Source organism: Carcharhinus amblyrhynchos, chromosome 11 (genome assembly GCF_965287045.1).
Source record: "Carcharhinus amblyrhynchos chromosome 11, sCarAmb.v2.hapA, whole genome shotgun sequence".
Taxonomy (NCBI): Eukaryota; Metazoa; Chordata; class Chondrichthyes; order Carcharhiniformes; family Carcharhinidae; genus Carcharhinus; species Carcharhinus amblyrhynchos.
Window position 1 is genome coordinate 61,153,337 of NC_137334.1, and position 26,612 is coordinate 61,179,948.

Consider the following 26,612-nt stretch of genomic DNA (forward strand, 5'->3'; position numbering starts at 1 on the left):
CTGACCAACCTTTTAGACAACCATCCTAGATCTATCATCCATTGTGTTCTAAATACACTTCCACATAGCACTTGGAATATTTTCCCACATTAAAGGTGCTATGTAAATGTAAGTTATTGCTATGCTTAACAAAGCAGATTGTTTACTATTTATCATTCATTATTCCTGTGTGTGCGTGTGTGTGTGTGTGTATCCCACTTGTGAAAATTTTTGATCACACTTTTATGCCGGCATTTAACACTAAAGCAATTATAACTTGCTGCCCAAGCTTGTAACTACATTATTATAAGCAATAATGGGACAATGAAGAATGTTTTTTGGGGTTTCTCCCAATTCTACCCTGTACACCAAAAATGTGTATCCCTCAAAATGACCTTAGGCACAGCCACATACAATTTGCTACTAAGCAAATGTGTGGCTTGACTTGCTCAGTTTAAAATGTGCTAACATCAATTTTGCAATCTTACATTTTCCTTAACCTTTGCTTTAATCAGTGCATAGTCAGCCAAAAGAACACTGTGTAGAAGTGACTTTATAAACTTTTAATGGGAACAAGGGTTCAGGAATGCAATTAGCCAATTTTCTCATAAGTTTTATCTTGTCTTGCAGCAAATGCAACTCCTGACCTCTTCAGAACCATATAGATATAAATCTGAGTTGGACAAAAATGTCACCTTCATAGTTTGTGAGCAAACAAACCTGTGACTAACAATGCACTCGAGTTGATGAGAAACTTGGTTTAAGATTTTAGGATCAAATATGTTTTGTCATAGAGAGGATATCGCTGTTTAACAATTTCTTATGCTTACAGTGGTTGATATTAAAGAGTTCTTTTTTAATAACAATATCAGTTGCATTAAAACCAATTACAATTTCTTACATACTACTGCCCAATTAAAATAGTTAACAAACAACATTCTTAACCTTAATGATCACCAAACTGAGGAATTATTACTGCTGGTTAAAAACTATACCAATAAAGTTAGCCCACAACTTTTGTAAGTAAATGTAACACTAGAGTGTTATGGTTCTGTACGAAAACATGCACTAATTGTCTACACTCAATGAACTAGCACTGATAACCTCAAGTTACAAAACATATCCCTTCATATTTCTGCTATGTGATGCCAAGCATGTCTAAAATTTAGCGCATAGACAAATTTAGTAATGTTAGAAAAATGTAAGGCATGGAGTACTATAAAAATTGGAACAATACTGTTAATAACACTATTCTTTAGAAGTCTCAGATTACTTTACACTATAATTATTTGTTCTTGAACATGCTATTGATTGAGAAAGGAATATTAGTCTGGATACCGTGGTACTCCCTACCCATTTTGAACATCATAGAAGACTAATCTGACATAACCATTGGGACAAGCAGAAGTGGGATTGTTTTAATATCCCCTCCAAAAGACAGAATATCTGACAATGCACCACTATAATTATCATAAGATTATGCCCCCAAAGTTTTACTCAAAGGTAAAAGTACTACCCACCAAGCCAAATTGATATTACAATAAATAAGTGGCGATATCCCGATCCCTGAGTTAGAAGTTGCAGGGTTTAAAACCTAACAATCCACGCAGTTGTTCCAAACCACAATAGAAACCTTAAGCCAAATGGACAGCAGTGGTTCACCACCACATTCTTAAGGGCATTTAGGGATGGTAACAAATGCTAGCCTTGCTGGAAATGCCCACACCCCATGAAAGAATTTATATGAGTACAGTGCCGCCTGCACAGTGTTGCAAGAAGGCACATTACCCAAAGCCATTGGCAGTGTGGCGTTCAGCAGAGACGCACAGACTGTTGGCAGTGTGGTGTTGAGCAGAGACACATAGACTGAAGCATGGAGACAGCTCCTAGCATATACTCTGTTTAGTACTTTTGTAAATAGTTTTAGTAGGTAATAAAAACTTATAGTTAACCGGCAGAAGACAATGGAGACTTCTTTAAGAAATACCAATCTGTAACCAACACCCTCCTGACAATCTCAAGCACCAAATGATGTTTCACATGTATGTGCCCTTGAGCAGGTGGTGGTGAGTTGCCTTCTTGAACAGCTGAAGTCTGTGTAGGTACACCCACCGTGCTGTTAGGGAGCCAGAACTTTGAAAGCCTCAGGACAATGAAGGAACAAAGACGATATCTTTCGAAATCAGGATAGTGTGAAATTTGAATGGGGAACTTCTAGGTGTTGGTGTTCCATGCGTCTGCTGCCCTTGTCCTTCTAGAATGGTAGCTGCCTTGGGTTTGAGCTTTTCCTCATATTGCTTTGGCTTTTTTTGACAATCGTCTTCAATCAGTGTTCCCTAGTTCTCAATTCTTCTGCCTGGCAGCAGTTTCTTTCCCTCTACCAAATCTCCCATGATTTTGAACTTTCAAATCTCTGCTCAACTTTCTCTGCTCCAGGGTAAACAGCTGCACTTTCTCCAATCTATCCGTGTAACTGATGTCTTTCAACCCTGAAACCATCCTCATAAATCTTTTCAGCACCAGGTTGTTTCAGTTGAGTCAGCCCTAACCTAATCCAAATTATACATGAATCAAATTCCAATGCTTGGATAAGCTGAGTTATATTTTTCAAGTGGCTGAAGAGGATCAAAGTTCAGGACAGGTCCAGGGATCAAGAAAATGCAATAAGATGAATCGTGTTTCAACACCTTATTTTTACAAGTATCTAACTGTCCCTTTCTTCTGCAAGCGCAATATACTTGATGGGTCCAAGTGCAATTAAAAAATTGAAGCCGCACTACAGGATTAGAATTTTACTTATTGCTGATGATTGAAGTAGGAACACAACATAATAAATAACGATACTGTTTTATCTTTTTGATGCAATTCACCAGCTGCGGTGGTGTGGGGAAACATACAGGAATAAATAGCTATCTTGTCAGAAGCTGCCTACGGATTTGTGTCGGATGAAGAATTGCTGAAGCACTAAACTAATGGAAAACCTGATGTCACCAGTGAAAGCTTAGCCAAATGGTTGGTGCTGATAAGGTAGCAGACTGCACCAGACCTATGATGTGATAAAAAATGACGAGAATTAACATTTTCCACTGCCACCACCATCATTTGGAACACAGGCTGATTTATTGTTTGCTGCACCTGAACACTGCTCAATTCCTTATGCATCAAAGTAGAAAAAGGGGACAGTGACCCTTTGTGCAAGTTCTTGGTTCCCACTCTGCTGATCCAAAATTTCCCACACTCTCCTGAATAGGCCTTGATCTTGTATTCCCACATTAATGAAACATGAGGTGGAGGCTTTGGGTGAGGACAAGTGCAGATGTCCATCTGTAGTGCACTCGCATTCAAGGGCACTTCATAAAGCTGGCGATGGAGGTGCATCGGAATCCTCCTGGGTCTGAACGGTCTGAGGAGGGCCCAGGGGTAAGATGTCTTTTGGTAGCAAATAAGGTGCTTCTCTTTGATCCTCAACTTGAGCTTTAGTCTTTGGAATCTTCCGGCTGACAAGTCACCCACAGCTGCCAGGAGTGTCCAAGGGTTGCAGATGGGCTTCTGTTGCCATTCCACATTCCCAGTACCAGATTCTGCCATTGAAAGGAGATGCACATGATATGCTGATACATCTGAGAGGCTCTCCACCTATACGATGTGAGAATCAATCAAATTTCCTTGGATGATTCTAGCCCATCAAAGGTGCATGTTTGTGAAAATTGAAGACACGTGCATTGGATGAGTATACCAAACAACTGTCCAACAGAATTAGAAGGCACAAGCATAACAAACTTTTGGTGACCTTGAGTCAGATTATAATTGGATCTATTTTAAGAAGTTGGAATGGTGCTTAAAAGTTTTCATTTATTATAAAGTTAATATCAATAAAAATGCTTGCATTGTTTTGGTGATACTTTTTCACATATCTTGATCTTCTCACATGCTGTTCCATTTTTAACAGGTTATGTAATGTACATTTTGTGCAATAATTACACAGCCAAAGTGCATTTTGTTGTATGGTCCCGCTTGGTCATATTCAATTAAATAAAGAACCTGCATCTGCGATAAATGTAAAAGAAGATGCCACCAGAGTGAGGCGACTTCTTGCAGACTGGCCCCAGCTTACCCTTGAATTCCATCTTTTACTTAAGTTCTACGCTCATAAAATTAAATGCCAACTCTTCTAAACTTTCTAATAACGCTCTGACCTTTCTCTTCATCCTATCTGTAATGCAACACTATATTCTGCACCCTCTCCTTTCCTCACTGAACAGTACGTTTTGTCTGTATAGCACACAAGAAACATACTTCCCACTGTATCCCGATACATGTGACAATAGTAAATCAAATCAAATTACTTTTCTAAAAATGAGAAATTCAAGTCTGCATCTGATGCATAATACACACAGAAATCCAATTCAAACATCATTGTATGTTGCTACAATATATATTGACAATATTATTTCCAGGGACGAGGGAGAAAGAAAGCAGAAAATGTATCTTGAGCTACAGGTAAAATTGTTCTGATGACTGATTCCAAAACTGAGGTCATGAGTTCAACTCTCAACATGGCAATCTGAGGGAGGGCCGAATTAAATAAATTTGGAAATGTGTAGGTTAGCACCAGAAAATTGTCATATGAAAACCAGGATAGTTAAAATTATCTGCATCCCAAAAACAAATAAATAAATAGTCCTTAAGGTGATTCCTGAAATTAGCAGGATGTACCTTTGAGCAGATCATAAAATTCCAGCAATTATGGAGAATTAGACCAATTGATGTCCTATATTTTTGACCCTACTTGAGTATGGAAGGGAACCAAGTTTGTGTCTCTGGTGCCAGCCAATCTCTAAGTGGGATGATGCTAAAAAATAATTAAACTAATTTTTTTCTTCAACAGCCCAACCATTTTCTGGGGATCCAATTGTATCCTCTTCGGGCACATATATCCTTCATCTCATTGGATTTTGTCAGCCTCTAACCTCATGTTGGGTCTCACTGAGGCTGGGGACATAGAAACCTGAAGTCCACGAGCCTTACAAAACACAGTTTTCTAATCCCAGTTGTTCTCAGGGCCTCCCTAGCACACAGTTGCCAGAGTTATAATGAGCGCGAAGCAGAAGAGGTGAAGATGTTTGCCCCCATTATTGTTTGTAAGAAAATAGAAAGACGTGGCAAAGCACTACATTGCAATAAAAGTAAAAAAAATGGTTATACAGCATGGTGACTTCTTACGAGCAATCCCCAGCATACCCTCCAACTCCATCTTTTACTTACATTCCACACTTAAAATTAAACGCTAACTCTTCTAAACTTTCTAATAATGCTCTGACCTTTCGCTTTTCCTTATCTTTAACTGCAACACTATATTTTGAAGAAAGTAAGTTACAGAGTTCAGCAGTAAGATTGGTTTGCTACAAAATCTTAAAGTATCTGTCAATTGTATTTGAATTCTTTAAGGTCCATGTGAATAAAAGGTAGTACTGTAAGTGCTAAAGTAAAGTATGTATTTAGCACTTTCAGCTTCTCAGCATTTTGCAAAGGGCTTCACAGCCAATAATTAACCTTTCAGATAGTTATTGTTGTGCTGTAGACAAAAAAGGCAACCAGAAAGAACAAATGAAATAAATTATTTTTCCTCTATTCATTCATGAAGTATAAGCATTGCTGTCTGGGCCAGCATTTATTGCCCATCCCTAATTGCCCTCAGTGGGGCAGTTAAGAGTCATCCACTTTCTGTGGGTCTGGAGTCACAGGCATAAGATGGCAAATTTCCTTCTCTGAAGGGCATTAGTGAATCAGGTGAGTTTTGACTATGAAACAATGGTTTCATAGTCATCATTAGACTTTTAATTCCAGGAAGTTATTGAATTCAAATTTCACCATGATGAGATTCAAACCAGGTACCCAAAGCTTTACCCTGGATTACTAGTCCAGTGACAATACCATTATGCCACTGCCTCCCCGACTGAATGTTGACCAGAATAACTCGCTGCCATTCAAACAGTGTCATCCGTTCTTTTATATTCTCCAAGCAAATGAGTGCCTCAGTCATTTGGTACTACAGAATTTAATAATTACTGAAAGAAGTTACGTGTCAAAGCTCTTTGTCTTGCACTCATCAGAACATTTCACAAGAATATCAATGTAAGAGGAAAACAACAATTTATACTTTATGAGAGGAGAATGCTGATTGGTTAGCAAGTAGGCTCTGATTGGTAGAGGCGTTGATATGGCAAATATACCAGGTGACTGAGAGTATTGTTTGAAATATCATCTGAAAGAGGGCACTCTGACAATATAGTACACCCCCAGTGTGATAATATAAGAACATAAGAAATAGGAGCAGGAGTAGGCTACCTAGCCCCTCAAGCCTGCCCCACCATTCAATAAGATCATGGCTGATCTGAAGTGGCTCAGTTCCACTTTCCTGCTTTCTCCCCATAACCCTTAATCCCCTTGCCTACCAAAAACCTATCTACCCGTGTCTTAATATATTTAGCGAGGTAGCCTCCACCACTTCAACGGGCAGAGAATTCCAGAGATTCACCACCCTTTGAGTGAAGAAGTTCCTCCTCAACTCCGTTCTAAACTGCTCCCCCCTTATCTTGAGGCTGTGCCCTCTAGTCCTACTGTCCTTTCTGAGTGGGAAGAATTTCTCTACCTTTACCCTATCCATCCCCTTCATCATCTTATACATCTCTATAAGATCCCTCCTCATCCTTCTAAACTCCAACGAGTATAAGCTCAGTCTATTCAGCCTCTCTTCATAGTTCAACCCCCTTAACTCCGGTATCAGCCTAGTGAACGTCCTCTGCACTCCCTCCAAGGCCAAAATATCTTTGCGCAAGTGCGGCGACCAAAACTGCACACAGTACTCCAGCTGCGGTCTCACCAGTGCCCTGTACAGTTGCAGCAAGACCTCCCTGCTTTTATATTCAATCCCCCTCACTATGAAGGCCAGCATCCCATTTGCCTTCCTGATCACCTGCTGCACCTGTAGGCTGGGTTTTTGCGACTCATGCACAAGGACCCCCAGGTCCCTCTGCACCATAGCATGCTGCAGCTTTTCGCCCTTTAAATAGTAATCCCTCCTACTATTATTCCTGCCAAAGTGGATAACCTCACACTTGCTAACATTGTACTCCATCTGCCAGGTCCTCGCCCACTCGCTTAGCCTATCTAGATCCCTCTGCAGACTTTCCACACCCTCCGCACAATTTGCTTTTCCACTTATCTTTGTGTCATCAGCAAATGAAATATAATGAAATATAAACATTGACCACAGAGTAGAGTTCCCACTTTGGGCCCAACGAGAAAAATTTGCATATTATGCACTTAAAATTACATTTCAAGTTCTTGCTAAAATGTATTTGTGTAAGCACAAACGTAAAACCATTGCATAATCAGTGCAATCAGCCAGTATAATAGAATTCAATTGGCCCTTCTCATTTCATTAAATAAAGTTTTCTTTGATGTGTTTGAACAAATTACATAATTCTGAAATGAAAAAATTTGAAAAAGCCCTTATTACTGTCAGTGTTCCTAGAAAAAATTAGTACCTAAAGGAGTACAATCAGCAGAATCTTAAAATGCTGCCATGGGAGTGTGATCAGAAATTTGCCTGGTTTTGGTAATGAATCTTTGAACCAGTGGGAAATATCATGGAAAACATAAGCATGAATGGAACAAAAACAGAAAATACTGGAAAATCTCAGCAGGTCTGACAGAGCATGATTGAAGGTCATCTGACTCGAAACATTGGCTCTATTCTTTCTCCACAGATGCTGTCAGAGCTACTGAGATTTTCCAGCATTCTCTGTTTTGTTTCAAATTCCAGCATCTGTAATATTTTGCTTTTATGTAAGTGTGAATGGTTTAGGTTCATCTATGTTTGCACTGATTTGAAAAATTCCACCCAGATTTCACTAATGCAATGAGCAGAAACTTGACACCCAAACCCTTTGGTGCCAGATTAAGATTTGAACCCATAATTCTTGTCCTTCAGAGGTGAGAGCACTACCACCAAACCAAGCTAACACTCAAGAAAGATTCAGAATTTGCAGACATTATCTGCACACCTCATCACCATTTTCATCAAATATGTTACAAGGCAACTAAGAAATGGAAAACATTGCAAAGTACAGCTTGATGATCAGTAAGATGAAAACAGTCCTTTTTTGTGACTATTGCAGTGTAACATGCTACCCGATAAAAGAAGATCTAGAGTAATTAACTATTCTTAAATATCTTGGCATATAATTGCAAAGTGATAATAACAATACAAAGGATGTCAACTTGAAATATTGATAGCAACTTCCAGTCAACAACTGGAAAAGTGACAATATTAATTTAACCTTTTAGCTTCATTTATTAAGATCCTATCAAATATGACTGTGAAGTCTGGACCTTGAGAAAAAGCACGCAACTCTGATGTATTAAACACTTCTCATTTATTTATCATTCTGCCATTCACATCTCTTCCAGATACAGCTTTTGTTTCTTTACTGCCCTATTACCGCTCTGTAATGACACCCATGAGGAATCTTGTTGAGCGAGCAGAGGTTTGCCCAGTAGGAAGCAGCTAGCAGAGTTATTAAGCTTGTAGCTTTACCCAGACCAAGGTTGTAGTCCTCAGGTGATGACTACCTGACTGTATGCCATGGGATTGACCTGTCCCTTTGGTGCACAATAAAAGGTATTAGTGACGGGAAAATGGCATGGGACTGTATTACTACACACTCCCTTTTGGGCTTGCAACATCAATCCTTTCATCATTCTCTCTCCCTCCTGTCTTCCACCCTTTCACAGATCTTCCATTTTGTCCCTTGCCCGCTCTTCCAACACCCACCACCCCATCCCACATTTTACTTGCTAAAAGCTATTACATCTGAACTTTTTCCAGTTCTTATAAAAAATTATTAATCTCAAATTTTCCAATTATCATGGGGGGCGGGGGGGGGGGGGGGGATGGAAAATTTGATGAACCGTTTAAAGCTCTGTTGACCTTGAGCTGGAATTTCCAGTCTCAGGGCAGGTGTAACCAGAAAATCCCACCCATCAACTCTGTTTCTCACTCCACAGATGTTGCCTGACCTACTGAGTATTTCCAACATTTAGAGTTTTCATTTTGGTACATACCTCTAAGTTGACAATACTTCCTATTGTCATGTTGTGCATCCTGGACTTCAGACATAAAAAAAATGATTACACAGATGAAGGCACATAATAATAAAGGATCTGAATTATACCAAAAATAAATAAATCACAAAATACTATTAAACATCCTGAAATACTTGTAATAAGCTTGAACCTTTACTTATCCAATTACTGTAAACCAATGGTTCTCATACTTAATCGTTCCTTGCATGGCATAATGCCACTCTGTTATAAAAAAAAATTTCGTTGCCTCCCTGTGAGCAAGGCCACAAAAGATTGAGGTACATATATGTTCAGGATTTTTCTCTTACTATCACTGATAAATGCACCAAAAGTATAGTATAAAAGGAATTTCATTTTTTTTCTTAGTTGAATCTGAAAATTTACAAGTGTGCCTTCCTGTCCTCAAACTTCTGTTACCAGTCAACAATTAGATTCTGCCCTCCTGCTGTGTTTATTTACAACAATTAGATTTTGTTGCTTTAAAATCACTGGTCAAATTAAACACAGTTCCAATTTAGCAAAAGATAGCGCTACCTAAAATACTACTCCCATCAATATTGTGAATAGATAGGAAAGGTTGGACTATTCTTCTTAGAGAAGATTAAGAGGAGATTTGACAGAAGTGTTCAATTACATGAAAGGTTTGGACAGAGTAGAAGGGTGAAAACACTCCTGCTGGTGGAATGGCTGAGAATCAGGGGATACCTGTTTATGGCAACTGGCAAAAGAAGCAATGAAGAAATGAGGGAAAATGTTTTTACACATTGAGTAATAACATAACTCTGGTTTCTTTGAATTCTGAGGTATTGCTGGAAGTTGAGTGAAGAATTAATGTTGTAGGTCAAAAATGGGGAATATCACAAAGCTGTCTATTTTTGTACATGTAGCCCTCTATGATCAGCAGGAGTTACACACTTGGGTCTCTACTTCCACTTTTGATTTTTGCTTTATAAATACACACGTCATTGTATGTATGTGTGAAAACACCATTCATCCAATATGTATTTCTGAGATTTAGTTTGGATTATCTGAAAGAAATCTATCTGGTGAAGCAACTCCTGTGAATGTGACCAATGTATACTCAGTTGCAAAGCACAGATTGATTTAAAATATGGTTGTGGCACACAAACCAATGATCACCAGATTTTGCAAGTTAAAATTACACTTGTTCTTTATTCACGGGACATGGGCATCACTAGCTGACCAGCATTTACTGCCCATGCCTAGATGCCCTTGGAGCGCAGCTGAGAATCAACCACATAACCGGTCCTAATCATTAGCGTTTTATTCATATATATTTCTCTCCGTCTTGAGGCAAATATTTTTGACACTGTCTACTTAATTCTGTGTTCCCTCCAGATGCTCACGTAACTAGGTGGACTAATTCACACATTGCAGTTGAGCTGTAGACTTTTTTTCATAAACTCTTTTTGGCATTCAACTATTTAAATCCATTTATTTTAAATCCTTAAAACACGAATTGTCACTCCAATTAAAGATTAAGTGCCCTCCCCCCACCCCCGCGGAACAAAAAGCCTGGTACGTAGTTTCCAACTACAGTCAGTGTTATTCCTTGCACCGAAGTTAAAAATTAAAGCCGTTGCAGTTCCACACAGGTTAACGGTTGAGTCAAAGCCTTCATACTTCTAAGAAAGAATATTAACCCAACGTTTCATAGAGGCGCATTCTGAAACACAATTTCTGCGCTTCAAGCAGCTGGAGTATAATTAGTTACTTGGTTTACTCTTAAGGAGATTACACTGGGGCGCGGAAAGAGATTACAGTTAGAGCACCCGCACAGCAATGTACCAGCAGAGCCCAAGACAACAGTGCACTCAGGAATATTTCCAACACCTCCCCCGTGGACAACAAAGGGGCGAGAAGTCGCACTGTACCATATGGTGGCTGAAGAAAAGTGTAAGATGAAATTCGACAGCACTGTACAGGGAAGAAGGAAGGCATCGGGAAGCAGCTTAACCACACAAGACCAATTAACAGATTCTCTATGTCTGCTTAGTCACATGCGTACCCGGGTTACCTAGCAACAAGACAACTCACTAAAAGTTCGCCAGGAAGAATTTCAAACCTTTTAGCTGAGTGGGGCTTTGTGCGGCGAGGAAAATATCGGTTTACTGAGTCATATTGTGGGGAAATACAGTAAAACCTTTCACCTGATGCATTGTTCATCTTGTGGAAAGGACACGCACTGCATCTTCCCCTTTACACTCAAAATAACTTTCGATCCAGGCAAAAATCGTGAACTTCTGTTGAACCGATTGTAGTTTCTTGTAAATTTGGCCAAACGATTTCCATCATGTTGCATGGCTTTTACCTGGTACTTTCTGCTGGTGCCTTTGATTCATTTGCTTTCCGGATCCCATTGTGGGGTTAGTAGATGTAAAATTGAAAGCGCTTTTAGTGTTAAGTGTAAGTTTGTCCATTAAATCTTTTTTTCACACTTTAAATGTATCACTTACAGTGTTTCCCAGAGTATTCTAAAATGAATGATACGTAATGTTTCCAAAATACCAGAAACACTTATCGGTAATGTTGAGTTTCCATCAAACACCGTAAACATATATTTCATCTAAATAACCTGTTGAGCAAAATCGTCACACGTTATTCAGGTCACTAGAATAAATGTATAGCAGCGGTTTGTTTTACTCAGAAAAAAAGAACTTGCCAAATTTGTGCACCTTCTTACCTTCTGAGCTACACTGAACTATAAGCAAAGTTCCCAGAAGAAAGAGTGAGAGTGTGTGGCCGCGCATGCTGCAGCTCCAGCGCTGGACTCTTCACCAGCGCCTGCTGAAGCTGGCTTAGTGAGGAAAAGGTTGTGAAACCTGGTTGATGTAGGGTTCAATCTGTCTTCACCCCCCTCTCCTCCCCACCCCACCCACCAATCAACCAACCCCCCCCCCCCCCCCCCCTCTCCTGATGCTAGCTGGGAAAAGGCGTGTTCGAAAGTCGGGACATTGCGTTTGCACTAAAACCGCTCAGCGCTTAAACCTCTGCGCACCGAGGCCCTGGAAGCAGTATAACGCAGAGGCGGCTCCTCTCACAAGGGGAGGTGTCTGCAAGTCCTTACTGAACCGTTATTAGCACAGTACTTACAAACAATAGGTTAGGACGGCATACTGGCACGGCAAGCTGGAAGAATCTCTAGCATTTCATTCCAACTGAGATAATTTGGTACAATTTTCTTCCAATTTTGAATTTAAAATTATTAATGCTGCAACATTAAAGTAATAAGTTGGAAAGATTTTATGTAAGCCGTTCTCTCTTTTCCCTTTTGACTTAAGTGCCCGTTTGCCGGGGCATTGGTTTGTTTATTTCCCCAGATAGATAACTCGATCATTTATTTGTGTTTAGTTCAATCGGTATATTAATTCAATTCTGTATATTACATTATTGTGCTCAGTTGGCTATATGCCAGTAATATGCACTGCTTGTTGGTAGTGTGCGTGCGTGTCTGTTTTACAACTCTGACAGTTGTAATACCTTTTCGCCAGTTATCATAAGAGTCACAGCATTGATTGACGATTATTGCCCGGTGTGGTGATGCGGGGGTGGGGGGGGGGAGGTGGGGGGAACTGTGCCTGTTATTCATGATCAGGGCGGCTCGGTGTTGGTACGGCACAGCACCGGGGTCAAGCCTTGGCGCTGCACTGCAGCACGAGGGGCAGATCAGCATATTCAATGAGCTCCCTGACACATCCCCATCACAAAGAGCAAAACCACCCCACACCCTCCACCATCAGCAATGCCCCACTCCCCCCCCCCACCTCCTCCCCCGCCACCCACCACCAAGAGAACAGATAGCCCATCACTTAGCTTATCAAAGTGGACAACTAAGGGAGGAAAAAAAAGTTCTTCAACTTGCATGAAGCGGCTTTGCTTTCTTTTGTTGCTCTTCTGTTTTACTGTTGCCAACTTGATGAAATTCTTGTCGTGGTTTCACAGCAAGTGTCAGGCTGACCAAATGTAACCAGCTGCGTTTCTTTATGAGGCTAGTGATAAAGCGGCTAATCCCAGTGCTGCCCCGGGAAGAGGGAACCAAAGGATAACGCCAAATGTGATTTGAAATAGTCATAACAAAAATGTGTACATTCTTGGTCAGAAAGGTGCCCGAGGCTTTGCACAAAGAAGGAGGACACGTTGGATGCTGGCGAGCAATTTGCAGATGACCAGTTTAAAAGATGCTTTCCTCCATATACATATATATTGTTTAAGGTCTGACGAACTCCGCCGGCAGGACTCGCGCTGGCATAATTCCAACAACTTGCTCATTCACATGTTTAATACATTTAAAATCAACCCGGAGTTCGTCAGTGCGCTAGTTTTCGTGATTAAAGTAGGATAAGAATAGCAATGCGAATGAACATACTAAACAAACATTTCAAAATGAATGGTTTTAAACACAGACGTGTGGGTGATGGGACTGTACCAAAGATAGTGTGGCCGGCATTATCGCCGAATTATCAACGAAAGATTTAGTGCACTCGACAAGGGATGAGGGTTGAATTTTCAGCCGCCCCTAAAGTCTAGTTAACAAAAGCCTCTTGCTCTATTGTGCGTCTCTGAAATTAATGTGCCTCTTACTGTTGTGTAACTGTGTACATTATGCCAAAAGTTCCTTTGAAGTAAATGGTATACTTTAAAAGAATTTAAGATGAATGGTGACCTATACGTTTGCGTACCACAATGAAATACTGTAGTATAAATTGGGAGGCAAATTATTCATTTAGAAATTCGGACAGTACCCATTCAATTCAAACGGTGAATTAAATCACAGTTATCTCTGTTAGCTTATCATGATTTGTGAAACTAATGACACTTTCTCCAGCTACTTCTTGGCATGCTTACCAATTTCGCTACTTCCCTCATATAATTGTAACTACTTATATGAAACCAAGATATTAAAGGCTGCGATAGGACGAAGTTACATTTTGATAGTCTTGGGACAAATTTTGTGTTAATAGATTTATAAAAGGAGTGAATTATTAATTTAGGAGAAAAACAGTTACCCTGGCCAGCCTCCCAGGTCCTACCCTCCATAAAGGTGAGGTCACTCAAAAGCCTAGGTCCTCACTGCCAGTAAATCCCGTTCACCCAGCAGCTCACTGACCTCCAAGGGCTTCCAGTTAAGTAAGCTCTCATTTTAAAATTCTTGTCCTTGTTTTCAAATTCCCCCTCATGGCCTGAACCCTGCCTATCTCTTCCAGCCCACAACCTTCTGAGCCCCGTCTGATCTTGGCCTCTTGTGCGTTTCTGAATTTAATTTCTCCACCTTCCGCAATTGTGTTTCCAGCTGCCTAGGCCCGAAACCCTGGAATTCCCTCTCAAATCAACCATCTCTCGAGACAGTCCCACCTCATTTATCAAGCTTTTGGTTCTTTTGCCTTGATATCTCCCTCATGGGGCTTGGAGTCTGAATTTGTCTGATAACGTTTATCTGAAGGGCCTTCCGATCTCCTACTGCATCTACATTATAACGGAGACTGCATCTCAACAAATGACTGTAGAAGCTGAGACATCCCATGGTTGTGCAAAGCACTATATGGAATCACAAAAGGAGGGCATTAGGCCCATGGAACCTGCATAGAGAACAATGCCTTTCCCCAACTCTATTCCCATAACCCCATGCTAACTCTGCTAATCCCCCTGACACTAAGAGGCATGGCCAATCAACCTAACCCTCACATCTTTGGAGTGTGGGAGGAAACCAGAGCACTCAGAGGAAACTCACGCAGACACGGGGACAACTTAGACAGTCACCCAAAGCTGGAATTGAACCGGGGTCCCAGGCGCTGAGGCAGCAGTGCTAACCACTGTGACACCATAAATGCTGGTCTTTTTGAAGGGCACTGTATAATGCAAGTTGCTGTTGTCCACCAGAAAACTGAAGAAGTCTGGTGTTGAAGCATGGAGATGATGCAGCTTGCATTCTCTTCCAGATTTTCATCAAAATGTTCGGCTTTTATTTTGAGTTAAATCTCTTAATGTATTTAATGACAAGCTCGATCCAAGGACATTCTAATGTTAGCAGTTTTTGCCACAAGGAAACATAGATTCTGTTCTATTGATCCGTGATATTTTCTGCCTCCATTTTTCCTCCGAACTTGGCACAGTTCGAAGTCTCACAACACCAGGTTAAAGTCACAACATCGTTGTGAGATTGTGCCCACCCCAGTCCTACGCCGGCATCTCCACATCCGAATTAGGCGTTCAGTAAAATTACATTCTCTTGTTAGGAAGATATTTCGCCAGGCGGTGATTTAAAAATTTCCCAGAATGTGCAGAAAAGAATTGTCACTTCCCACCATGTCTAAGTATTATCCAAGCCAAATTTTCATTTTAGGTAGCTTTAACAAAGGGTCAACTGGACTCGAAAGGTCAGCTATTTTCTCTCGTTATAGACGCTGCCAGACCGGCTGAGGTTTTCCAGCATTTTCTCTTTTGGTTTCAGATTCCAGTATTCGCAGTAATTTGTTTTATCTACATTTTAGGCGTTTTATCATTTAATTTTTAGATGCAAAATACAATATCACGATTTTTCTTATCTGGCTTATTACACAAGGACAACCTGATTGTCACAAACTCGCAATAAGCATACACATAGTTTAACCATTGTATTTATCCTAACGCCAGATTGTTTACATTTGTGACTTATTCTCTGAATTGTTTAGAGGGGTAGTGGATGTAACGGAAAGTGAATCTGAATCTTCCACATCCGAGATTTTATTTTGAGCATGGTTTTATTGGCTCACGTTAAATCTACAACAATTCCACTCACCCCTCCTTTGTACCCCCTTCTCATTCATTTTGAGTTTGATGGTAAACATGCTGCTTGTTTTGGTTGGATTAAGATTTGTGAAGTAAGATATATCAACACATTGTGCCTTCCGTTTTTTCTCTCTCTATTTTAGTGTGACGGGGCGGCAAATGAGTGTTTTTTTAAATGAATTTTGAAGGGTCAGTGCCCCTGAATAGAATAACTCATTTGAATGAATTGTTCAGTGAAAGCTTGTGTAATGTTTTCTGACTGGGCGCTGGTGTACAGGGGCTGATATTCATGCGGTGTGAGTTTAGTACGGCAGAAATTGATCAGGGTATTTTCCGTCCCAGCTCCAGATAATGACAACTTCTCCGCTTTCTGCATAACTCGCAGCCCTGGCAGACAGTGAGTGGGGTATTTAGACCTATTCTGAAAGCAGGGAGCAAAAAGACTTCAATGCCTTAGTTGATCAATTAGAAAAGGCGCCGCTGAAAGACAGATATCCAAATGTTCCTGCTACCCCTCATTAAAGGTCTGTGTTGCATACCCTGCAGCAACATCTGACGGTTACGTCTTTTTCATTACTAATTCCTCAAAGTCCCGCTTCTGTAGGGAGAAACGAAAGAGTTAAATTGCTTTTCGACGTTTTAAAACGATCCTGGTAAGAAACGATTTCATTCCGTGTTCAGCACACGTTCTTCTAGCTGTCGCCGCGAACAGGGTGGCCGCCTAATATACTGCTCCGTTCGCATTAAGGCAACTTGCTGTCTAACTTCGCTAAAACAATATCCCCATTACAATTAGCCTCCCATCTGGACTGTGACGGTTTGCCTGTGCGCATGAAAACTGACGCAATACTTGGGGTCAAATCTGAAAAAAAGGCCCATTCATTTTGTTCAAGAAAGAGAGAAAAATCCAGTTATCTTATCAGCGCGGTTCAGGTTTGATTTCTCCAGGGCTGTTATCTCGGAAGAAAGGAATTCCTCCTCCGGTACAATGAGATACTCTCTACATTAAAGCAATCATTTGAGATTGCTGGCACATATCTATACTTTCTCTCTCACATGTCCATCCACCTGCCTTTTATTTGTCCAAATCTATTTTTTCCCCACTATTAGCCCAGATGGTCTGTTCCATATATTCGCTAGCCCTATACATTTACATATAGCCGAGAGTACGTACGGAACTTCCTCAGAGGATGGTGGTGGCAGGTTCCATGGAGATATTTAACGAGGAATTGGATTGCTATTTGAAAATAAGGAATGTGCAAGGTTACCAGGATAAGACAGAGGAGGGGGACTAGGCGGAATGCTCTTTCGGAGAGCCAGTGCAGACTTGATGGGCAAAATGACCTCCTTCTGCACGTAAGAACATAAGAAATAGGAGCAAGAGTAGGCCATCTAGTCCCTTGAGCCTGCCCTGCCATTCAATAAGACCATGGCTGATCTGATAGTAGTTCAGTTCCACTTATCTGCCCGCTCCCCATAACCCTTAATTCCCTTATTGGTCAAAAATCTATCTATATCTCAAACGCATCTACACCTCTACTGCTTCAATGGGCAGAGAATTCCAAAGATTCACCCTCTCTATGAGAAGAAGTTTCTCCTCAGCTCTGTTCTAATTTGACTCCCCCATATTTTGAGGCCGTGCCTCCTAGTTCTTGTTTCCATTCTAAGTGGAAATAACCTCGCTACTTCTACCCTGTCTAGCCCCTTCATTATCTTGTATGTCTCTATAGGATCTCCCCTCAACCTTCTAAACTCCAACGAGTACAGGCCCAGTCTACTCAATCTCTCCTCATAAGCTAACCCCCTCATCTCCGGTATCAACCTGGTGAACCTTCTCTGCAGCCCCTCCAAAGCTAATATATCCTTTCTTAAATAAGGGGACCAAAATTGTACACAGTACTCTAGGTGCGGCCTCACCAGTATCTTGTACAATTGCAGCAAGACCTCCCTGCTTTTATACTCCAATCCTCCTGCCATAAAGGCCAACATTCCATTCGCCTTCTTGACTACCTGCTGCACTTCCAAACTGAGTTTTTGTGTTTCATGCACAATGATCCCCTGGTCACTCTGCACAGTAGCATGTTGTAATTTTTCACAGTTTAAATAAGAGTCCGTTTTACTATTATTCCTTTCAAAGCGGATAACTTCACATTTACTATTATTCCTTCCGAAGTGGATAACCTCACACTGTACCTTAAAGATTCTGTGACCTTTCCTTGAGTAAAAGTCTTGCTATAATCTAGTTACACTGCTTGAAATTTTGGTTATTAATTTTTCCCTGAGTGGTGTTAGTTTGTGTTCAGACATTTTCATTTTGCCTCTTCTCATTGCTCACATTTAGTCATCGGAATCACTTCAGCTTCTGCATTTATATAGCACCTTTTATGTCCTCGAGACTTCCCGAAAGGCTTTGCTGCTCATGATATATTTTTGAAGTGTTGTACAATTATAAGGTAGGAAATGTCGCCACCAATTCACACTCAGCAAGCTCCCAGAAATCACAAAGAGTTAATGACCAGCTAATCTTTTTTAATGTTGCTGACTGAGGGACTTTGGAGATAAAAATAGTGCCATGGAGTCTTTGATGTCCATCTGAGAAGATAAATGGAGCCTTGGAGCATAAATGGAGCCTTGAAGATAAATGGAGTCTAGGAGCATCTCAGAATGGAGCATCTCAGTCAAAAGATGGCACTTCGAACAGTGCAGCACTCCCTCAGTCCAACTCAACACTCAGGTGACAACCTTGATTTCTGTACTGAAACTCTCCACTAGGGCTTGAAACTACAACCTGCTGACTCAGGTGAAAATTTCTCCCAATCAAACCAGGGCTGCTATTCAGCTTATTCTCTAGAAGGCTAATTCTGTGGCTCCTGGGCTTCCAGAAGAGATTTCAGTCTGGAAAGAAGCATATTTCAGGGATGTGTACACAGGTACAATATTGCAACTCCAATTTTCTGATCTGACCTGTTCAGTGTAGCTTCAAACTGATATGGATGATTGTAAAATTATCCCACATACCCTCACCAATACCAGGATGTCCCGCTGTCTCCAACTATATAGGTCATACACTTCGGCATTCCTTTCTCAGCCCTCTCAGTTTTACGACTTATCTCTCTTCCTTTAAAATGTTCCTTAATACCTTCCTCCTCAATTGACTGTTTGACCATCTGCCCTCATACTTCCTTATTCAACTCAATGTCAAATTTGATAAAACTTCTTTGAATTCCTCTGGCATATCTTACTCTGCTATAGGCACTATACAAGTACAGAATGATTATCAGAACATTTCACAGTAGTTTAGATGGGGTTAGATCAGTGCAATGTATAAACACATATCTGTTCCTTGTATTTGTGCCTTATCTCTCAGACTATATACCCTAAACTCTTGTTCATTCTATGTCTAGCTCTTTTCCCAGACCTCTTTCACAGCTTGTGTTCTTTGTGATAATGCTATTTAGCACAAATTTGCAATTCTTCTTATCCTCCCCAGTCTTGTCAATTTGCCCAATGATAGTTCAGGGTAACACGCTTGGATCTGATTTGAAAGAATGTGAGCTGAAAATCACTTGAGAGTCTAATCTGAGAAGAGTGCTGCATTGCATGAGGCACCACTTTTCAGATGAGACGTTAAACCACTGCCTCAAATGTTTGCTTAGCTCTATTTGAAGATTTTTATTGGATTGACTTTTAGCTTTATGAAAGAGAGTTGCATAGAGGAATGGGTCATTATTATTTGGATTGCTCCCTCTAACATTATTTAGACTAAGTTAGCCATAATTGTCCTGGGTGTATACCACCAGCCCTCTACTGGATAATCCTTGGGTCAGTGATAATTGAGGTGGACGGTAGAAAAAATAGCTGGAATCTTGGACTTTGGCCTCTGAATCACTTATAGCAATGGAGCAGTTGCACGGGCAAGGCTCGTAAAATCCTGATCGAGGCCAATGGAGAATTCCATTCTCTGAGCCTTGCCTGCCCCTGAACTGGGGCAGGCAAAGTGATAAAATTCTGGCCCATGGGTGAGATTCTTTAACCTCCCAACCAAACGTTTCCCACTGGTGAAGGTGGCACCATGTAGCGGGAAACCATCAGGCAGGGGTGCACTGCCGATGGGAACAGAGAATCATGCCAGTGTGAATGGCTGGAGAATCCTGACTAATATCTCTATTGTAGACATAGGTAGAGGGAACATAGGTAAATGTGTGGATGAGTTTCAGCCTCTCTAGCCCATGTTCATTTATTTTCCTTCACTGTATGGATTTGTCCATAAGCAGAGGGGTCCTTTAATTCTTTTAAAAGTCAGCTGTGGCTTGATTGTATGGTGATTTTATAAGTATCGAGCAGAAAACTGTCTTTATGATTAACTCAGAAAGTTAGTTTATTTCACATTAAAAGTCAGTTTGTGTGTGTGTGATGGGTGTGTGTGGGTTTGGCGGAGTGTGTGGGTATGGGGGGGGTGGTGATGCAGGGTGATGTTTGTTACTGTACACAAACACATACAAATACGGTAGGGGGATAACAAAATAAAGGGAGTTTTACAACTATGGATAACAATAATAAAGGAACAATAGAAATGTATATTGGTTCACACAAGTCAAAGTCCAGGGGGAGTTTCCTCAGTGGAAGAATTCAGTTCATATGAGTCCATGGTTCCTGGTTGGAGATGGCTGCACAAATGTATTTTGAGGATGTAGCAGCGTGATGGCGTTTCTGTACATAACTGCTTGGCAAGCAATGTTCAGATTTTTTAAATAAAACAGACTTTCCAAAGGTGAAAGATAGTAGGTAGCTGTTTGGTCAGAAATGAGCTGGTGTTCTTCCCATTTGCTACTAAATCAACAGACTGCTTGTTTCTGAATTTTCAGCTGAAGATAGAATCATAGAATAGAATCATTCTGTCCATTGGCTCTGCACCAACTTTCCAACAGAGTATCTTACCCCTCCCCTGCCCTATCCCCATAACCTCATGTATTTTACCCCGCTAATCCCTCTAACGTGCACATCTTGAGACACGGAGGGGCAATTTAGCATGACCAACCCACCTAACCTGCACATCTTTGGGAGAAATCAGGGCACCTGAAGGAAATTCATGCAGACATGAGGAGAACATGCAAACTCCACACAGACAGTTGCCCAAAGATGGAATCAAATCTGAGTCCATGGTGCAGTGAGGCAGTAGTGCTAATCACGATGCAACTGTGCTGTCAGAACATAAACCAAACTACTCTTTCCTGATAGCATGTTTTCCTGAATGTGCAGATATGTCATAGTTTCCCCTATTCTACTGCTCCTCCTAGGTTCAACCTGAAGGCAAGTAATGTGAGGTGTGGTTGGTTGTGTACTGCAAAAGTTTACGGGACTAAGGAAACTTCCTCTTCATTAGCTTTTTTTCTCCAAAATATACTTTATTAATAAAATGTGTAAAAGTACATTATAATACAAGTCGTGTGGCAATACACATAGTGTAATGCAGATTAATTTGATGAAATACTTCACTTCACATTCCAGGATGTTCACTTCACCAAAACATACAGTCTGAGAAGCTTTACACTGGTTCCAACCCTCAGCACACTATGGTGAGAGGACCCTAACCTGGACCTTTTCCCAGTGAGCTGATGTGGCAGCTGTACCAAACTTCAGTGCACTCCTCAGTTTGTAGTCCCAGCCGTTGGAATGTGTCAGTCTGCAACACCTAGGTTATAGGGCACTCGTTGCACTGGAAGACCACAAAGTTACACGCAGCTCAAGGGGTGTCTTTCGCCAAATTGATGGACTTCCAGTAGCTGTTGATGCTTGTCCTGATGTGCATCCCTAGGAGCAGTCTGTAAACTCAGTACAGATAATACATTGCAATTCTTTCCTGACATTCTTTCCAAATGTACATGGGTTTTTGATAAGAGAGGGGATTAAGGGTTATGGGGAGAGGGCGGGAATGTGGAACTGAGCCACGACAGATCAGCCATGATCTTATTGAATGGCGGGGCAGGCTCGAAGGGCTAGATGGCCTACTCCTGCTCCTATTTCTTATGTTCTTATTATCAAAGAGGATGGATTACCTTCTCTTGTGCACTACCAGCACCTCAAGGACAGTGACACTGAAGTGTCAAGGTGTGCATGAAGAATCTGACAGGGAATCCATTCACACTATCAGCCACATGTTGATGCTTGTTTGAAAGTTCTGGAAATGAGGAGTTCTGCCAAATGTCTTTGTAAGTGTGGAACTATCAGACTGGATTCACCATCTCTTTTCATCCCAGGGCCTCATGCACATTTTTTGCGCTTATCGCATGATTGACTTGTTGTCAAAAGTTCATGCAGAATAACAACTCTCGTACAGTTTGTTCCTGTTGGGAGCCATTGCTAGCTGTACCATTGTCTCTTTTACTGGTTAAAATTTATGTCAGGTCCTGCCTGGTATATATACTGGGTCCCTGTAAAATGTGTTAGTAAGTTGGAATGAAATGTAAATAATTTGATGGAAAAAAAGACTGGGGAGGATTTAGCTGCATTGAGAACTTGTGAGAAGCAGATTAACCTAATAGCAAGATGAAGCAGATACTTTGTTAAGCAAAGTGGAAACGAACAGTCGAGGCACCTAAATCATAGCCACACCCACGTGCAAAGCAGAGCTCTAGCAGAGAATCAAGTTGTTGTGCAGAAAGAAAGCAGAAGAATTTCTGTTGAGACCCCATAAGTTCTATTTGAAACTAGAAGAAAGATTCCAGAAATAAAGCTGCAGATCCTGCCTGGTAGTTATTTGTTGGATTTGGCTCATTGTGTTAAAACGTATGGGATGTTGCTTTGGAGAAAGTATATTCTCAGAGTTGGGAAAGTAAATAGATTTAGACTGTGAGGGATAATTGAAGCATACTTCTGAGTAACCATTAATGTAGTTAATTGCAAATGTTTTTCTTTACTTTTGCCTTTTTAGTTGTGCATGTTAAAGTTTAGTAAATATTTTGTTAATTGAATAATTTAAAACAATACAGTCACCTCTCATCACCGGGTTTCACATTTTACCCAAATCACAGTAATAAACAGTTATGAACGGGCATTCCACATTTCCCTTCTGGGATTTGGGATATCCTCATATTGAAAATCAATGGGGTTCATAACAAATGACAGTCTCGAGCAGGTTGTCTCCAGATGTTGTCAGTCCATAATGTTCTGGGTCTAAGTAACCACTGATCAAAACAATGGTGGTCCAATGGCAGCTAGGAGATGCAGTAGCTTGCATCCTGGCCTCTATGGTTTGAAGCCAGCATGCTGGGTGCTCCTTTTACTGCCATCACAGTCTGTGCTTCCCTGGAAGACAAGGCACCATCATCCTTGACCTGATGCTGATCTGCTCCATTGATGCTTTAAAAACTGAACCATTTTCCTGATGGTCCCATCCACAGAGTGTCACTTCAGACCTGCCAGTTTTCACACATCTTCAGAGACTGATATGAGCCCTCAAAAATCTTTTCAGGCAAATGCCATTGAGATAAGAGCCTCATAACTCCAAATCTTTCTTAGCCTCAGATGGGAGGGTGGTACACCCACACCCACTCCTCACACTTATAACTCCCCTATTCTCCATGAATTATCCAGTGGTGCCACATCTTCAATAACATCCTCTGATCCCTTTACAGGTTAACATGTCTAATCAGATTGTGCGAGTGAAGAAGCAAATGGTGTTTGAGTATGATAAAATAAATTGTGTCAAATGAATATGGGTGCAACCTAGGTTTGGAGACATACAGGTTGGCTTGACCTTCTCATCTTCACCCTCTTCACCGCCATCCTCATAACTACAAGAATGATTTCCATTCCACTATCTGCTATCCTCTTTTCATCAATGTCCAGTTGTAATTGTGGTGATAGACTGCGGGAAAGGAGGATAAAAACAAAGGATGAATAAATTAAGATGTGAAAGCTTGTGGCTGATTTTCCAAGGGGATGCTGTGATGACAACATATTTCTGCAGCTACTAGCCTGAGCAGGCACTGTGCTCCCCACTTCAATCAGCTATAACAGTGTCTATTCAGTTGGCTGGCCTACTCCATATAGGAAGTCACCTTTTACTTAATATTAGGGATGTCAGTTTGCTGCCTTGTCTCTCGTGAACATTGTTTTGCAAGATTTTCCTGCAGTAAGATTGAGTAAATTGGCTAACAGAGGACAGTTCAGTGCAGTGGCATCATACAATTGATGCAAAAGATCTGGCATACACACAAGGCAGAACAAAGGGTTCCAAGGTTCTGCATGCAAATAGTTGGTGTCAGGGGTACTGTACTGTACAACGTGAAGGATTAGTTGTGGCCTTCCAAACTAAAAAGATATTTGGATACAGTGTTCATGAGTGATGGATCCTTTATTGCCTTCTTATCAATAAGGACATGAGAATATAAGAATTTCTAAGGTTTCTTCAGTCTGCCATTTCAATCAATTGCGTACAGTCAGCATTTTTTATAGGGCACAACTTCAAGTAAAGATAATTGTTTCTGGTCATGCACATTGGTAAATGATTTACATATGATGCAAGAGGTAGGCCTGAGACAATAATTCCTTAATCATGTTCCATTGTTAATGTCATAATCTTTAGTGGCCGATGGATGGAATATCTGTCTAGACAATGGTCACTTAATTATGTCTTTTGTCACAGTTTTGATGCAGTTAGCAAGGACATTCAGCTGTGTCCTATTGATAGATATAGTGAAACATCCCCTTTGTCTGCGCTGAATATTACATGTATATAGAGAGGCAGCCAGTCTATAGTGAGGGCGCTGCTAATTTTCCTGGCCTCCTGCTGAGCTCAGTTCTCCACTCCCACAGCCTCAATTTTAAAGAATGAGTTGTGTCTAGGTACCCAGGGTGCTGAGGTAGGAAAATGGGAGCAGCAACTTCTTACCTTGTTTGCCTTCATCAGATCATTGAACTCCTTGCAGCACTGGTTGATCATTCCAGGATTGGAACATATGGCCTCCCATGAAGACTGAACAGTTTCTCACTCTTTAGCTCAGTTTATTCAAGAACATTTTAGAGGGTAGTCTCACTAAAACTGTCTGATCTTCTTTTGTTCCTGTTTATGAGGCCCTTTTCTTTCCTTCAGATGTTTCTGCTAGATGTTCCAAAGACATATATTTTTGCAGTAAAGAGACAAGATCACACAAGTCATCTGTTACAGATACATGATTGTCAACTCAGTCAGTTAAGCACTTTTGTCCTAAAGCCAACCATGGATTTTAAAGGCTATAGCCTAATGTTCAAAAGTCCCTAGCAAAATACTTCCATTTTACACAGGATTTGCACTGGAGAACTAACAGCAGATGTCAGAGCAGCTTTCTTGAAGGTCAACCCACGGAAAACAACTGGTCTGGTTGGGGTACCCAGACAAGCACTCAGATCCTGTGTATCTACAGACATCTTCAACCTCTCTTTACAACAATCCAAGGTCCCTATCTGCTTCAAGAAGACGACCATCATCCCGGTACCCAAGAAAAACCAAGCAGCGTTACTTAATGGCTACAGGCTGGTGAGTCTGACACCCATCATTATGAAGTGTTTCGAAAGGTTAGTCATGGCATGAATCAATTCCAGCTTCCTGAACTACCTGGATCCACTACAGTTTGCCTACCACCGCAACAGGTCCACAGCAGATGCCATTTCTCTGGTCCTGCACTCAATCCTGGAACACCTAGATAACAAGGACACCTATGTCAGACTCCTATTCATTGACTACAGCTCAGCCTTCAACACCATTATTCCCACAAAACTCATCTCCAAACTCTGTGGCCTGGGCCTTGGCAGCTCCCTCTGCATGTGGATCCTGAACTCCGTAACTCACAGATCACAAACAGATCACTTCTCCACGATCATTCTCAACACTGGTGCCCTACAAGGCTGTGTTCTCAGCCCCCTACTATACTCCTTATACACCTATGACTGTGTGGCCAAATTCCCCTCCCATTCGATTTTCAAGTTTGCTGATGACACCACTGTAGTGGTTCAGATCTCAAACAATGATGAGACAGAGTGCAGGGATGAGATAGAGAAGCTGGTGAACTGGTGCGGCAACAATAATCTCTCCCTCGCTGTCAACAAAACAAAGGAGATTGTCATCAATTTCAGGAAGCATAAAGGAGAACATACTCCTGTTGACATCAATGGGGACGAAGTAGAAAGGGTCGAGAGCTTCAAGTTTTTAGGTGTCCAACAACCTGTCCTGGTCCCCCACGCCGACACTATAGTCAAGAAAGTGCACCAATGCCTCTATTTTCTCAGAAGACTAAGGAAATTTGGCATGTCAGCTATGATTGTCACCAATGTTTACAGATGCTCCATAAAAAGCATTCTTTCTGGTTGTATCACAGCTTATGGCTCCTGCTCTGCCCAAGACCGCAAGAAACTACAAAAGTTCGTGAATGTAGCCCAATACATCACGCAAACCAGCGTCCCATCCATTGACTCTGTCTACACTTTGTTGCCCCAGCAAAACAGCCAGCATTATTAACGACCCTGCGTACCCCAGACATTCTCTCTTCCGCCTTCTTCTATCAGGAAAAAGATACAAAAGTCTGAGGTCATGTAGCAACCAACTCAAAAACAGCTTCTTACCTGCTGCTGGCAGGCTTTTGAATGGACTTGCATTGTATTAAGTTGATCTTTCCCTACACCCTACCTATGACTGTAACACTACATTCTGCACTCTGTCG

The 26,612-nt window shown here is 41.1% G+C and overlaps 1 protein-coding gene across 5 annotated transcripts in view; it reads right to left on the reverse strand.

Annotated features, from left to right (window-relative positions):
* Positions 1-11,977, reverse strand: part of lrp2a (low density lipoprotein receptor-related protein 2a) — a 298,347-nt gene extending 286,370 nt beyond the window's left edge. For all 5 annotated transcript variants that reach the window (XM_080199227.1, XM_080199226.1, XM_080199224.1 and 2 more), the window contains exon 1: positions 11,834-11,977. In XM_080199227.1, the coding sequence (XP_080055353.1) occupies positions 11,834-11,900 (67 nt within the window). In that variant the 5' untranslated portion in view covers positions 11,901-11,977. The remainder of the gene's footprint in view (positions 1-11,833) is intronic.
* Positions 11,978-26,612: the final 14,635 nt, after the last annotated feature.